Below are 15,012 nucleotides of genomic sequence, written 5' to 3'. Positions count from 1 at the left end.
TACCCGTCTTTTCTCTAAACAAGGGGGACTATTACTCCCTGTTTACTACACAGACTTGGGCTGGGGAACAAATGGAACTAGGTTAAAAATGCTTGGTAATGATAGTTCTCCATAAACATTGTATTGTCCACATAGATATGTCCGTGTTCCATGGAAGCTGCATATTCTTGTCTCTAACAAAACTCATGCAGAAGTCTGAGGAGCATCCCAGAGTGCCATGAGCAAGGTCAACAATGCCCTTGACTTTCCCAGAGGCTTCTGGGCCAGTTCTGCAAGAACAGTTCATGACCTCAGTAATACATGGTTTGGCTGGGTTTGGAGCCTTTCCACTTATCCACAGTGTGACTTGGCTCCATGACTTGGCCTCCCTGAGCATCAGTTTCAGTATAAATGGGACAATCACATTAGCTCCTACTTTATAGGGGCATTGAGAGGATGAAATAAAACTGTGGGTTTGTAAAGTTCACAATAGAGAAGCTGTCAACAGTGACCACACAACAAAGGGCTACTATCAATGTTTTAAAAAGAAAGCCCTCAGCCTCCCCCCCCAATCCTTCTATGCTACTTCTAATTGAAAGCACTTTCCGTTTTTCTTGGGGGAGGAGGGTAGCATCAGATTGTGAGGTGCAGATTCCAGACTCACATGAGATACTTGAGTCCACTGGGAATGCTGTCATCCAGGAAGACAGACTGAATCAACTTCTGATAAGTGTTGCTCAAAACCCTCCTGGTCCGACACTCCAGTTTTTCATCTGGAATCAACAGAAATGGATTGTCTGGGATGTACCTGGCAGAGGAAAAGTACCAAGTCTCCAAAGGAGGTTGCTGAATACTACATGGAAGGGAGAAAGCTCCATGAAATGAGAAGCTCATCAAACCAGAGTGCAAGCTGTCTGCCACCAGAGTCAGGCACTCATTGTGTCCTTTGTGACCCCACCTCTACAGACCAGCACACGCTGTGTCTCCTTACCACAGAACTTACTTAAGTGTTGCCATGGACTTTAGCCCTTCTAGATCATTCTCTTCTGCAGATGCTGTATAAACACCCACTAAGGAGCCTTTCTAACCATCTGTAGACTGTCTTCTCATTAGGAAAAGGTTATTTTGATAACACCCCTCCTCCTCAGATCAGCCTGGAGACAAACAGCCAAATTACAGAACTCTGTAGAGACTCTATGGAGCAAGTATATGCAGAGATGTCTCCTGGCCTTCAGAACTGAACATCTTTCCCTCTGAGCATCTGCACATGTTTGTAACAGACAGTCATGCTGCCCCATGGTCCACACCAGCACTCCACAACACTCACATTCCTTAAGAGCACTTTGCTCTGCAGAGGGAAATGCTTGGAATCGCCAGTCTCGATGTGACCTGCGTCTTTTCCTCACAGGTTCTTTAAACAGATCGAAGTCAACTAGGGATAAACAGAGAATATACAGAATTACAGGTGGAGGGTGGGCTGAGGATCTTTGCCAATGCACACAATCGAAATGCCTCAGAGCACCCCAGCCATCCTCACTTGCCTGTTAGCACATTTAGAAAGCAGCTCTGAGGGGTTATCCCAATTTAGGACCTAATTCTCAGGTCCTTGTTCTGTTGCGCTTTATATCAGTGACTTTTGTATTATCTGTGTGAGGCATACAGTCTCATCATATCTACAGCCAGGAAGCAAGGAGTGATGTATGCCAGGCACAGCTTGCTTGTCATTTTATTGAATTCAGGACCCCAGCCTAGGGAATGGTGCTGCCCACATTCAGGCACATTCAGGGTGGGGATTTCCCACCCCAATTAGCCCAATGCAGGAACTCTCTCATAGACGTGTTCATAGGCTGGTCTCTTAGGTGATTCTGGGTCTTGTCAAGTTGAGAAGCAATATTAACCACCATGAATTTTGTTTCAAGATTACTCTCCAGGTGCAAAGTTCTATTTGCACGTTCTCAGAAACCAATGTAGCTGGATACTGTTCACCAAATGTAAGTTTTAGCAGATCCACTCACTAATGAGTGGAAAATATCAAAGCAGGGTGTATGGGGAAACAAACAGGCCTTGCAGATGAGGAAAGACCTCCACCAGAAACAGAATAAAGGTGAAAGCAAGAATGTAACCAGGACAAATGCTGCTAAACCCCAGAGTCCTTCTCTGAAACTGAAAGGGTGGTAAATGCAAGCATTGAAACAGTTTAGGGATTCCCCCTCCAATGGATGCCTTTCAGCTGGGCCTGGTGGTCCATGGCTACTTAAGAGGCTGAGGCAGGGAGACTGATTTCTAAACCAGCCTAAGATACTCAGTAAGAGCTTATCTCAAAATAAAAAGTTAAAATAGAGATTCAGGGGATGACTCAGTCAGTGAAATGTTTGTGACACAGGATGAGGACCAGAGTTCAATCACCAGCACTTAAATAAACATTATGGTGGGCTAGCTTTAATCCCAGCACTGTGGAGACAGAGATAGGCAGATCTCTGGAGCTTCCTGGCAAGCCAGCCTGGCATAATTGGTAAGCTCCAGATTAATGAGAGACTGTCTCAAAAAAAAAAAAAAAGGTGGACTGTAATCGCAGCACATTATAGGCACCAATGAAACTGACTAAAACAATGTTCTAAAATAAAAAGTGGTGACGGTGTCACAGGCCTATGAGGGTGATGGACTAAAATCTGTCAAATTGTGCAAACAGGCAAACTGTATACTATGTGGATTATTTATCAATTAAGATTTATAAAACTTAAAAGTAAAAATAAGGTGGACAGCAACTGAGGAAAGCAGCCTACAGTTTACATCTAGCATCCATATGTATATGCCCACATGTGCACATGCATGTGTGCACACATACAAACACACACACACACACACACACACACACACACACGAACACATTCAAATGCAGACATCATGTATGCATACACAAGATGAAAATAGAGGAATGGGGGCATAGCTCAGTGGTAGAGTACTTAACTAGCACACATGAGGTCCTGGGCTCAGACCCTAATACCACAAAAAAAAATTAATAAAGATTGCAGGATCCAGAGGGGTCAAGGACACCACAATAAAACTAACCTGGACTCAAAGTAGCTCACAGAGACTGAACCACCAACAAGGGAGCCTGCATGGGGCTGACCTAGGCCCTCTGCACATATGTTACAGTTGTGTGGCTTGATCTTCTTGTGGGATTCCCAACAGTGGAGCAGGAGCTGTCTCTGACTGTTGTCTGCCTTTCTCCTACTGGGTTGCCTCATCTATCCTTAACAGGAGAGGAGATGCCTAATCTTACTGCAAGTTGATATAAATTGATATAAGCCCCATGGATGGCTGATATCCATGGGAGGCCTGCCCCTTTCTATAGAGGAACAGAGGCGGAGTGGATGGGGTGGGAGTTAGGGGAAGATGGGGGAGGGATTGGGAGAAGAAACTGCCTGTGGTCAGGGTGTAGAGAGATAGATGGGTGGATTGATGGGTGGGTGGGCGGGTGGATAGATCAGATCAGATCAGATCAGATCAGATCAGATTAGATGTTTTTGGAGATTAAATTGGGGAACCACCCTCACACCAGGCTTCTTCACCAACATACATTAGCAGTTACTTCCTTAAGCAGGAAAAAAAATCAAAATCAGGAGCAGTAGATCTTTGAAGTCTGCAGCAGTCATTTGCTTACATGATGACTTGATTACGAGATGAAAGGCTGGTGGGAGCCATACACTTAAGGAAAGCTGGGCTTTAGATTTATAAATACACCTTTCTGGTGCTGCCTGGCTAGAAGGAGGTAATGGGTTGGTTTCTGGGGCAAAAGAGCTGCAAAGTATCCTAACCCAGCGCTTGCTTGCCATTTGCCAGGGGAAAAGCCTTGAAGTGAACTGGAACAGCTGGTCCCAAGAGGTGCTACTCTCAGCTCATATAAGAGGGTATAAGGCCCCCAAAGCTTAGTGTGGCCTAAGAAGATCACATTCTTTGATGAATTAATGAAGCATTTCAGTGGGAACCCAGAGTAACAGCCTACATCACTGGATTCCAGATGTGGGTCTCTCTCACACATCATGCACACACACACACACACACACACACACACACACACACCCTGCTCCTACCACCTCTTCAGTCTTTCTTCTTCTAGCACAGGTTCTGCTGCCTTCTGGAGCCAGCTCATACACCATAGAAGTCAGTCACCAGTGCAGAGTCACATACATGCCAAAGCTTGAATGGCTGACACCTCATGCTTCTGCTGTCACAGATGAAAAAGCTTGTTCACTAGATCTTTTCATCCCAGGAAATGATTGATCTCAACTGGAGGAATCCATCCTGGCTCAACTTCAAAACTGAATTAGAACTACATATGAAGTGTTTGCTGGCTCTGTGGCTTCAGCCAGAGAGAAAGAGGCAGAGAAGAAAAGAGTATGGTACTCAAAGGCCTGGGCCAGCTGTATGCCAAACGCTGAAGACCCTGTTCCAGGAAGCAGCTCAAAATGCCAGGATGCATGCACAGTCGTCTGTGAAATAGCACAAATGGGTGTCTACTTTGTAACTCAGGGACTCTTAAGTGAACAATGTTCGCACAGTCTCTTAGCCATATGCATAAAACAAGGAACAAGCCCATCTATCCATCTACCCAGAGCTCTTACTTTAACTTTGTATTATTCATCAATTAATCTGATGTGAGCAGGTGCTTGGGGGTAAGAATTTAGATAAAATAACAGGTTTACTATTCTTTTCTCAGTTCCCCATATGAAAAACCACCTGGAAAGGGTAAAATATTCCATCTTGGATTTATACCATGAATGAGTATCATTAAATTGTAGCTGGAACGAATTGGTCTGAACTTATTAAGAGGGGTGGATAGAAGCCAGGCGGTGTCACTTTTGAAAGCAGCTCCCCAACAGATGCAGCTCTATGGTCAATTTGGACAATTGCTAAAGCAGAGGGTCCCCTGCTTAATCTAAGCTCAGCCCAAGGACCTGCAAGTTGTAGCTCTTTTTGTGTATCCAGGCAGGCTTCAGGTGATGGGTGCTACCCACATAGTCCTGGAAGTGTTGATTTCATTTTCCCTAAAGGAGTTGTTTCCATAGTGATGAGGAACATTTTCCTCCTCGTTCTGAAAGCAAGGATGATTTGATACACCCCTTTTCTTGTACCTGGGAGCTTCCTCCCTGAGGCTTCCTCAAAGAGGCACTCGCTGTGGCCCAAGAGACCTTCCACCAGGCCGCTGAGGAAGGAGCTTTGCCTGCACTGACTCCAAAGGGACTCATCCTTCAATGAGACACTTCTTAGGCCTGCCTCTCCCTTTCTAAGAAAAGCCATCTGCTATTATTCCAAGGGTCTCACTGAGCCTCCTTGGGTTTCATAGACTCCAAACCCATGTTCTAGAAACTTTATTTTTAAGCTTTAGGAACCCTCCCATACATAATTCATAGTTGAATAGGCCCCTTCATTATGAATAGACTGCTTTGTTGTTTTAAAGATTGGCATCCAGTTCTTACTAACTTGTAAGAACTAAAAGAGCCAGGGATGATAGCTGTGGAGGGAGTCTCAGCCTTTGACCAGACAACAGTAGCCAGGTCCTACTTAAGGTCATTTCAGGGGTGTTACCTGAGTGTGGTATCACACCCTCCAAAGCCTCCATTTCTTCCATTTCCAGCTACCTCAGTTGCTCCTTTTGCCAGCTTAGGAAAACCAGCCTGAAAAAAAAAAACCCAAAGAACAAAGAGGAAACATGTATACGTTTAAAGTATAAAAAGCACCCAGGAGGAGTAGCAATTCTACTACTTGAAAGACTGAAGCAAGAGAATCTCAAGTTTGAGGCCACCCTGGGCTACACAGCAGGACCTGGTGTTTCATTCAAAAACAAAAATACAAACCTCCTAAAGTGAGAATACATAAGTATGCTTGTGTTTTGTATCTGATACTAGATCTCAATGTCCCAAAGATCAGGGAGCAGTCTTGCTTCTCGTTGAAACCTGCACAATGCGTTATGTACCACAACACATGGTCAATACGTGGTAACTGGGTATCCTCACACGTGTATCTAGGGAGGTTTACTCTGCTATTGCCTGAGATCTTTAACTCATTGTGAAATGAGACTAAGTTTCTGGTAACCAGAGCTATGGAGGTCAAGTTCTACCCACTGGTTGTTGTGGGCAAGATCAGTGTCCCAGTCAGGTGAACTTGAACCCATGCCAGTAACATTTATTTCCAGCAAGAGTCAGCTGCAAACTGGGATGTCTACATGCCATTTCTCAGGGCTGGAGTTTTGTCACTGGATCCTGAGCAGGGAAGGAACGATGCAGCAGTTTAGCCAATGACCTTCCTCACCACACTTCAACAGGAAGGCACCTTCCTGGGGGTTGGTTGTATGCAATCCTGAGGCATGGGGCGTCTGCAAGGAGGACAGCAGTATGTAAACATCCAAAGGAAGTGTAAAAGCTGGCCTGTGTCCAGGTCGCTGGTAGACAAGGCAGGACATGCATATCAAGGAGATCCAGGGTGCCATGTAAGCTCAGACTAGAAGACACTGCACAGAGCAGATTCACTGCCCTGGAGCCTCCTTCTCTACCCACATAGATAGTAGTATGGGGAACACAGGAGGGTTACTCAGAGCCTATAGCCACTACTTCTGTGGGAGAGCACTCAGCTGTGCACTTCAAAAACAGAGCCACCAGCCCTTCTGAAATATGCAAAAACTTCCTGATGTGTCAACCTGTACTAGTCTCAGAGGCCTTAGTGAGACAGACTCTGAATAAGGCAGACTGCGCCTTATTTACACAGGACCCCAAAACTAAAACCACCGCTCGCTCATTGGTTGAAATGCTCTATTCTTAGCTCAGCTTGTAGATCTGACCCGACTAAATGGCTTTTGTGCTTGGTGCATACCAGTTGAACGAGGTGGGATGCTGAGTGTGTCCAAGGTCAGAAGCACTTTGGCTTCCTAGTCCATCTCCTGAAGTCCACTCTCAGGTCACCACATCCTATGCGGTTCTCCAGGGAAGGGAGTTCTGATGAGTTTCCACAAACCTGCCACACTGGGAAGCCCTGTCCCTTTTCTTCTCTGTAAACTCCAACCCTTTATTCGAGATTTTGTTTTTGAAATTTTTTCTTCTATGAGGTTCCTTAATTCCTAATCAATCATTCCTTTCTGAGGTGCCTACTGTCCTGTAAATGGTCTAGCTGTGATGACCTTTCTTTTTTTCTCTTTCCTTCCCTCCCTCCTCCTCGTTCTTCTTTCCACAGCATATTTCGATGCTTCTTCAGCCCAGATTGGCCTCCAACTCATGACTCTCTTGCCTCAACCTCTGGAATGCCAGGATTACAGGTGTAATGCCCAGCTCACTAACCATGGTTTACTTATGCCTCCTCCTCCTTGTTGAATTATGAGTTCTTCAAGATTTTCTAATACTAGAGAAGTATGGGAAATGGCACTTATGTGTACGACCATCCGGTGATGGACTAGATAAACCTTAAAGCATCTGTAAATGTCAAGATTCTAGGTTCTTATTTGAAGTGCTTAGCAGAAATCCTGGAAGGAGAAATGCTCAAAGTCACATTTCACAAGAGACACATCGGTGACTTCTGACTTAAAATACTTGAAGCTGGAGAGATGGCTCAGCAGTTAGGAGCACTGGGTATTCTTGCAGAGGATCCAGGTTCAATTCCCAGCACCCACACAGTGGCTCACAATTATCCATTACTCTGGTCCCATGGGATTCAATGCCCTCTTCTGACCTTTGTACATAACAGTCACTTGCACAGTGCACAGGAATATGCACAGGCAAAATACAATCAATCAATCAATCAATCAATCAATCAATCAACCAATCAATCAACCAATAGTTTAAAAATCACCATTACAAGCACTAAACCACATATGGCCACTCTATAGTGAGGCCTGTCAGTGACTTTGGGTATAAAATGAAGAAGTCACAGAGAACTTTGTTATTTTCTATAGAATAGTGGCTTGGTGAGCCATCATCACAGAGAATGTTAGCCATCATGTCCCCACTGTGGACACTGGAGACCAAAGAAAATGTATGGTCCCACTGTTGGATAAAAATCTATAGTTTTCAGGACAATCTGTGTTCTAGAATTCAAATTCCAGGGCAGAAGGAATAATGAGTCCAAACAAAACCCAAAGAACAAATAGACCATTGAGCAAAAGCACCATTGCCTTACTGACACTGGGATACAGGAACATTTCTCAGACTCTTGGATTTGAAAATGCCCTGAGATTCATCTTGAGGCTAAGGTCCTTTGGCTTCACAGGGAAGTAGATAAAAGCCCATTTTAAAAAGTACATACAGTTTAGGGAAGAAGCAAGCATGCTCACTGGAATCTGGAACACGAGCAGTGGTTTGGGCTTCTTTCAGGGTCAGGGGCAAGTCCAACTGACTTCATTTACTACATCAACAGTACATGATGTCCAGAAAAATCTGTTGACACATATCTATGCAGGGTTAGATGAGTTTAGCTGTATCTATGCAGACACCAAATTGTGAGCCTCTCGTCAAAACATCAATACCAGTACACAAGGAACTTGTGACCTCTAACTGACACATGGAAACAAATGGGACCTGGAGTTATAGGAATTCAGGTTTCAGATTCTTTATGCCAAGTTGAAAGACTGTATGGAAGGGGCAGTTTGTTTGGCAAACTAAGACACTATACAGCAGACAGGAATCCTCCATAAAGAGAGCAAACAGAAACCTCCAAGGGGCAGGACGGTCAGAATGGCATTGAGCACTGTAGTGGCAAAGGTCATTTTGCTTGTCATTTTGCTACCAACCAAAAGAGCCGTGGAGCTGTGGGACATCGCACAAGTCACCTTGCCACTCTGGGCCTTGGGTTTCCCATCTGCAAGCTGAAGGGGTGTAGTCTGGTGTAACAGATGCTGAAAAGATGAGCACCCCCATTTTGAACAGCCACAAACAGCTTAACAGTGATGAGGGCTCCCAAGGAGTGGAGCAGCATGGCTGAGACAGCCCCAGAGCCAAGTTCCTGGTCTTAAAGAGAAAACAATCGTCCTCAGCCCACAACAGAGTCTGTATCCCTGCAAAAGGAGGTGATAATGGTGGAGCACGGTGGGAAAAAGGAACCAACCCAAAGCAGTCCAAACTTAGGCTGTGCAGACCAGAGAGCTTCTTCATGCTCGGGTTATTTTGCTTGTGTTTCAGCTGCATGGCCAGCCCTCTAGTTTTGCTTTTAGGGCTTATTTACATTTGTATGCCGTGAGCCCAAGAATAGCATCTTCATATGATGCCCTTCGGGTTATGCTAGACTTGGGATGGGTGCCCAATGCTGATTTCCTGTTAAATAACTGACCTCCACAAGTTCCTCTTGCCTCTTTTCATCCTCCCTATCATTTGCTTGTCTTTGGTTATGACCTTATAAACGGACAGCAAGGAAGATGATACAAACTCATCATCCCTCCCAGAGAACAGCTGTGGAGAGTTGAATTAAAGAAGGAACGTCCTTCTTTAATAAGAATAAAATAAGGCCCTTATTTTATGGATATGGACTCTGAAGCACAGAGAGGGCAAGGAACTTGTCCACAGTCACACAGTAAGGTAATCATCACTTGACAGCAAGGTCAAGAGCAATTATTCTATAGAAGCTCTCAAGCCAAGCCTTCAAATTCCTGAAGGAAAAGAGGTGGTTGCCATTTAACCAATCAGCCACTGTGTCCAATGTTAGGTGCCCGCCAGAGGCAGAGAGGGCATGCAGTAATGTGTTTTTCTGCCAACTTTCACCTAGGTGAATAAGTGAGTAAGTAGATATTATCCAGTTCTGATGAAACAAGATTTAACCTTTTGTTTTCCTCTCCCAAGCTCATCATAGCAATGAGATAACATTTTTTTCTTTTCACGCATCCATGTGAATCCAACAATTCCTGCACTGGCTGTTTTTATTTGGGGAGGAATGGTTCTGGCTTGCCTAAAATGATGTTTCCATTTTAAAAAAAGAATCAAAATAATATTTATTCTTCCAATTTCTAGTATAATGGTACTAACACAGTCTTAAAACTCACTCACACAAACAGGAAGGGGAAATTCATTTTCTTTTAAGTTCAAACTCATCTTGGGCTAAGGGTTCAGTAGGTAAAACTGCTTGGTTGCACAAGCCTGACAGTAGTTTCACCCTTGGGACACATGTAAAACATGAGCAGGAGGATGTCTCTCACTCTGGCTTGCTTGCAGAGAGGTGGGAGGCAGAGACAGGAGAATCAGCTGGAAGCTCCCAGGCTGCCTGGAGTGTGCAGAACACAGCAAAGAAACAACACACCCTGCCTCAACAAAGTGGAAAACAAGAAACCTGTAACTCACTCTTCGAAAGTCAGTCCATAAAGAAGAGACAAGTCTCCCATACAGAATTACAGATGTAATACAGAAATATTTACGTGGCTACCTCATCCTTCATGGGCAGAAGCACAGTTCCCCACTCTGTAGGCACTTAGTGTGTACCAACTTCCTCCCGAGGAATACCATATGGAAGCTGGGAGGGAAAGGAGTAATTTGCCCAATACCAATGCAGCCAGGAGATCCAGGTCAGCCCCAGCAGCACTAGATCAACAAGATGCTGTTTATTCTCCCCGAGGTGTGACAATAATGACTTCAGCTCTGTGGTCTTCTTCCCTCAACCCCTAGTTCTAATCTAAGTATGAGGAAAAAACTACCAGAAAATGCCAGTAGCTGAGAATCCTACAAAGTTCCAGGCCAACACCCTTCCAGATTGTCAATACCAACAATAACAAGAAACATCTCAGGTAACGGCCAAGAAGAACCTATAGAGACAGAACAGCCAAGTGTAATATGGTATCCAGGATAGGATCCTACAGTAGATCATGGACCCTGAATATGCACACAGAACTACCATTCACTAAGACATAGACATCACTCAGCACTGATGCGGCAATATGGACACATTAATAACTAACGAACCACTCCAGTATAACTGAGCACAGGTTACAGGAACTATTTTCTTAAGTTTTCTGTAAACTAAAACTATTCATTTTAAGCCTCTATTATTTTTATTTTGAAAATTCCACAAACCATAGCACAAAATACATAAGGGAAACAACTTACCAAATGTTGCTGAACAGAACATGAAAAACAAAAGGCCTCCCCCAAAAAATCCCAAACAGTGTTTGCTTCAGTTCCAGGAGTGAGCAGAGCCAGATCTACACAGCTAGTGCAGACATCAGGGACTAACTAGTTAGGGCCCTTGGTGGTCACAGTCACAAAGCCACACTTACAAACATGGCAGAAGTGAAACTAACCACAACGGGTTATTTACCCCAGCCTCCTCCCCCAGGATTCAGACATTCTATGCTTCATTTTCACTTAAATGTCAATCACATGTGAACTGGGGATTGTGCACCCCTCCCTGCTGTCTTCCCGCAATCAGGCAGGACTGGGCCATTTCCCACACAGTCCTCAGCATCCTGCCATAGCACGTTTCCTCTGAGGGTGACTGCTATCCAGATGGATGCAGAGCAGAAGAAACAAGGGGCTGGTTTCCAGATCCCCAAATGTGCATGAGGGAGGTGGAGGACTTGGAATGGCCAGTAAAAGCCAGTTGGACACAAACTTAATGTTACCCCCAAATACATTCCGTTCGGATTTGGATTTTGATACAGAAAAAAAAGTAGAGAGCCAGGTTCAAATAACTCTTTTGAGAAATTAAATTTTATAGCTTTTAAAAACAACTTTTAAACTATTTATTTAATGTATATTTATTTAATGTGCTCTACCTGCATGCCAGAAGAGGGCATCAGAACTCATTACAGATGGTTGTGAGCCACCATATGGTTGAGGAGTGTTGAACTCAGAACCTCTGGAAGAACAGCTGGTCCTCCTCACTGCTGAGTCATCTCTCCAGCCTGATTTATTTTTATCTTTAATGTATTTTGTTTTAAGACAGGGTTTCAGTATGCAGCCAAGCCTGGTGCTGAACAAAATCCTTATATTTAAAACAACAACAATAACAACAAAAAACAAACAGACAAAAAACAAACGTTTTTAGAGTGCCATCCAGTAGCAGAGAGCAGAAAATCATACCTTCTTCCTTGCAAAGGTTGGTTGCTCTATCTATCAGACTGAGTACAGGGGAAACTGAATTCTTTCAACCTCCAACTGTGGATGGTTTATCTCTAGACATCAATTCGATCATTACCAGCAATGCTAAGGAACTCTAGGTGTATGTGTAGTCAGAAAGTAACAAAATCAAAATGTGGGCAGAATTAAAGATACATATTTATAGTATCTCAAAAACTGCTTTGAACTTTTAACAGAATGGATCCTCCCTACATAAGCAAGATACTAAAATATCAATATGAATTTCAGAGACTTCCCCCTTATGTGTTTTGCATTTTCTTTTTATACTTTTGCCAATATAAATTTCAAAACAGAAAATCAACAGGAGTATCACAAGATCACCACGCAGAGTCATACAACACATGCTTAGCCTGCCCTCTCCTGGCGATTTTCAAGCCTCAATGGTTAACTACATTTAGAAGTGCTATTAAATCACTTTAAAATAGGCTGGGCAGCTGTTAAAGATACCTGGGTTCTTTATGGCGGCCTTAGCACCTGAAACTGTACATGGACACCAATGGCAGGTTGGTTAGAAGTCTGGTCACTGTGCCAGGCTGGATTCCCATGGAACTCAACAGAAAGCATCAAAGCCAGTGAGAGAATTTGCATATAGCACCATCGTGCCCTACCCTGGCACTGCTCTGGACTCCAGCATGTTCATATGAACATGGTTGATTCAGATGAACCATCCAAGTGTCCATCAAAAGATAACATGTTTTTTCTTCTGCATCAGGTCCCATGAGTCTCTCCAACCATATAATTAAACAGAACACTTCCTGCTCTTAATCCATCACGCCTCCACTCCCCCTCCCCATTGGGATTTCTATCCAGTCTCTATGTTTGGTGTATCTGAGCTCCCAAATTCCCACACAAGGACTACTCACTTCAAGATTCTTGAAATAGGCACTTAGACAAGTAACTAAATGCAAGATAAAGGTCTAGTACCTGTCTTGATTTTGTGTCTATTTGTCTCCTTTATTTTGGCCGAAGGTACAAAGATAAATCGTCCTAAATCTGCAGTCACCTTGAGTCCAGAGAAAACAAAGTCTCAAAGGCCAGGCTCCTGCCTATATAAGAACTGTTATTAGTCGGGGTGCACCTTAGAGCATTGAATGATCCATCATCCTGTAGGAGCCAGATGGATCTCCTGAAGGGAGGGCAGCAATAAAGACTTTGACCACCTTGAGAACCAGAACTGAGACAATGATCAACCAGACCACACCATAACCCAGGACTGTTTAAACATAACCTCTTGTATTTTGCCCTCAATTCTTCCATAACTTTAAAACAAAACAACGTTTATGTCAACACCCCGGGAGTCGTCTCAACATGGTTGACTATACTAGTGACAAGTGGCCCAGCCTCTCTCGCAGAAGCTGTCAAAGCCCAGGCTTTTGCTTAAGGAACTCTGGTTACATTCCGCTCTCGTCTCAGCTTCTAGGAGCAGGTTCTGTAGATAAGCTGTCCTGTCGCAACTAGCCAGCTTTCTGGTCCCCAAGAGTTCTCCATCTTCCCACAAAACCACAACGCGCAACACCTCCCAGGCTTGGAGAGCGGGGAGCCGCCACCTAGACAGGGCGGGGCTCCGCGCTCTGCCTTCTGGGAAGAGCTTTATGGTTCGGTCGCTGTGTTTTCACGACAGTCCCGGGCTGCTTTACGGCTGCTAAGTTTCTCCGCCGACTGAACCTCGTAACGTGGTGGCATCCTGCTACGCCAGCGCAGAGATGAAGCAAAAGAGGAAAGGTGCAAAAAACGTGGGACAAGGGTGCAAGGGAGGCGGTGGATGCTCTGAGATCACGGGTTGAAGCGCACTTTTCCGTGGGAATCTGCTGCCTGGTCCGGGCCTGTGCGACCTGGGGTCTGCAGGCCTCCCTTCTTTATCTATGTGCTTTGTAAAACAGCCCCTTTCTCTCTTCCCCTTTGGAAAGACACTACTTGGTGTCTTTTGTGTAGATAGGTAAACGGGTACAGTTATTCCAAAATAAGCCTCAGAGGAGATAAGGTGGTGACTTACAGTTTAATTTGTGGTAACTTATTGGACGTGTTTATTTAAGTTGTTTTAAAATCTTAAAGTAGGAAAGGCATTGGTACTTCCTTAAAGTAGGAATTATCCGTGCAGTTTGTGCAACAGCTTTACGTGAACTCAGTCCCATTTATTTTACCTCCTGGGTAGCCTGGAGCAATTCTGTGCAGGTTGTTTTCAACAGAACGAAGTCATTTAAAAAAAAAAAAAAAGATCTTCCATTCTTAACTCTGTCCTGCCCTTGAGCAGTTGGTCTGTTGATAATACTGCTGGTTGTCAGAATGATACCTGGATATTGAGACTTTTCTGGTCATTTTGAAGACATGTTGTCATTTCATGCTTGAAAAAACTGAGGTTTAGTTAACTTTTCCAGCCTAAGTATACTTAGTGTGTTGAGCTGTCTGGTCATGGTGTGCCTGTGCCGCCTGAAACATCAGATGAAAATTCAGTGTGATGTTGGTCACTACTCTTGGCACTGATTGGAATGGCCCTTGTAGACATGTTCTGTATTCTTGTCACATCAAACACATCATGCACTAGATTAATTTGATCTTACCTTACCGTAACATGTTCCTTCTTAAACTGGCAATCAGCAAGCCCCAGCAATCCCGTCATAGTCCCATGCCCTCGCTTTACAGGCATGAATGTGGCTATGCCTAGCTTTGAACTTGGGGGCAGGGATTCGAACTGAAGACTTCATGTGTGTAGATCTGGTTTTTGTTTCGAATCTAAATTGACTGTATCTTTTTAAAACTTTCTGACATTCGTTATATCGATAATCTCATTTTTTTTAAAAAAAAAAAACCCTACTTTTTTTTTAACGTTACAGAGTTGAAAATGTATAGTTTTATAATTCTCTACTGTTGCTTTTAATGCCTTTGCCTAGTGGCCAGTGTACTATCTACTTACTGAAGCCTGTTCAGGCGG

The 15,012-nt window shown here is 44.0% G+C and overlaps 2 protein-coding genes across 3 annotated transcripts in view; one reads left to right on the top strand and one right to left on the bottom strand.

Moving 5' to 3' along the window:
* Nuggc (nuclear GTPase, germinal center associated) overlaps positions 1 to 11,168 on the bottom strand; it is a 43,862-nt gene extending 32,694 nt beyond the window's left edge. For both annotated transcript variants that reach the window (XR_003710190.1, XM_028758875.1), the window contains exons 1-4: positions 11,052 to 11,168; positions 5,569 to 5,657; positions 1,307 to 1,411; positions 644 to 752 (exon numbers count right to left, since the gene is read on the bottom strand). Coding sequence is in view for 1 of the 2 variants with exons in the window: in XM_028758875.1 (XP_028614708.1) it covers positions 644 to 752; positions 1,307 to 1,411; positions 5,569 to 5,611 (257 nt within the window). In the remaining variant the exon portion in view is untranslated. The remainder of the gene's footprint in view (positions 1 to 643; positions 753 to 1,306; positions 1,412 to 5,568; positions 5,658 to 11,051) is intronic.
* A 2,507-nt stretch (positions 11,169 to 13,675) lies between these two features.
* Elp3 (elongator acetyltransferase complex subunit 3) overlaps positions 13,676 to 15,012 on the top strand; it is a 60,940-nt gene continuing 59,603 nt past the window's right edge. Inside the window, exon 1 of the mRNA XM_028758824.1 lies at positions 13,676 to 13,805. Coding sequence (XP_028614657.1) covers positions 13,787 to 13,805 — 19 coding nt within the window. The 5' untranslated portion in view covers positions 13,676 to 13,786. The remainder of the gene's footprint in view (positions 13,806 to 15,012) is intronic.

The sequence above is a fragment of the Grammomys surdaster genome, unplaced genomic scaffold (genome assembly GCF_004785775.1).
Source record: "Grammomys surdaster isolate TR1022 unplaced genomic scaffold, NIH_TR_1.0 126219, whole genome shotgun sequence".
Taxonomy (NCBI): domain Eukaryota; kingdom Metazoa; phylum Chordata; class Mammalia; order Rodentia; family Muridae; genus Grammomys; species Grammomys surdaster.
The sequence above is the reverse complement of the archived record's forward strand: the minus strand, read 5'-3'. Positions and strand labels throughout refer to the sequence as shown.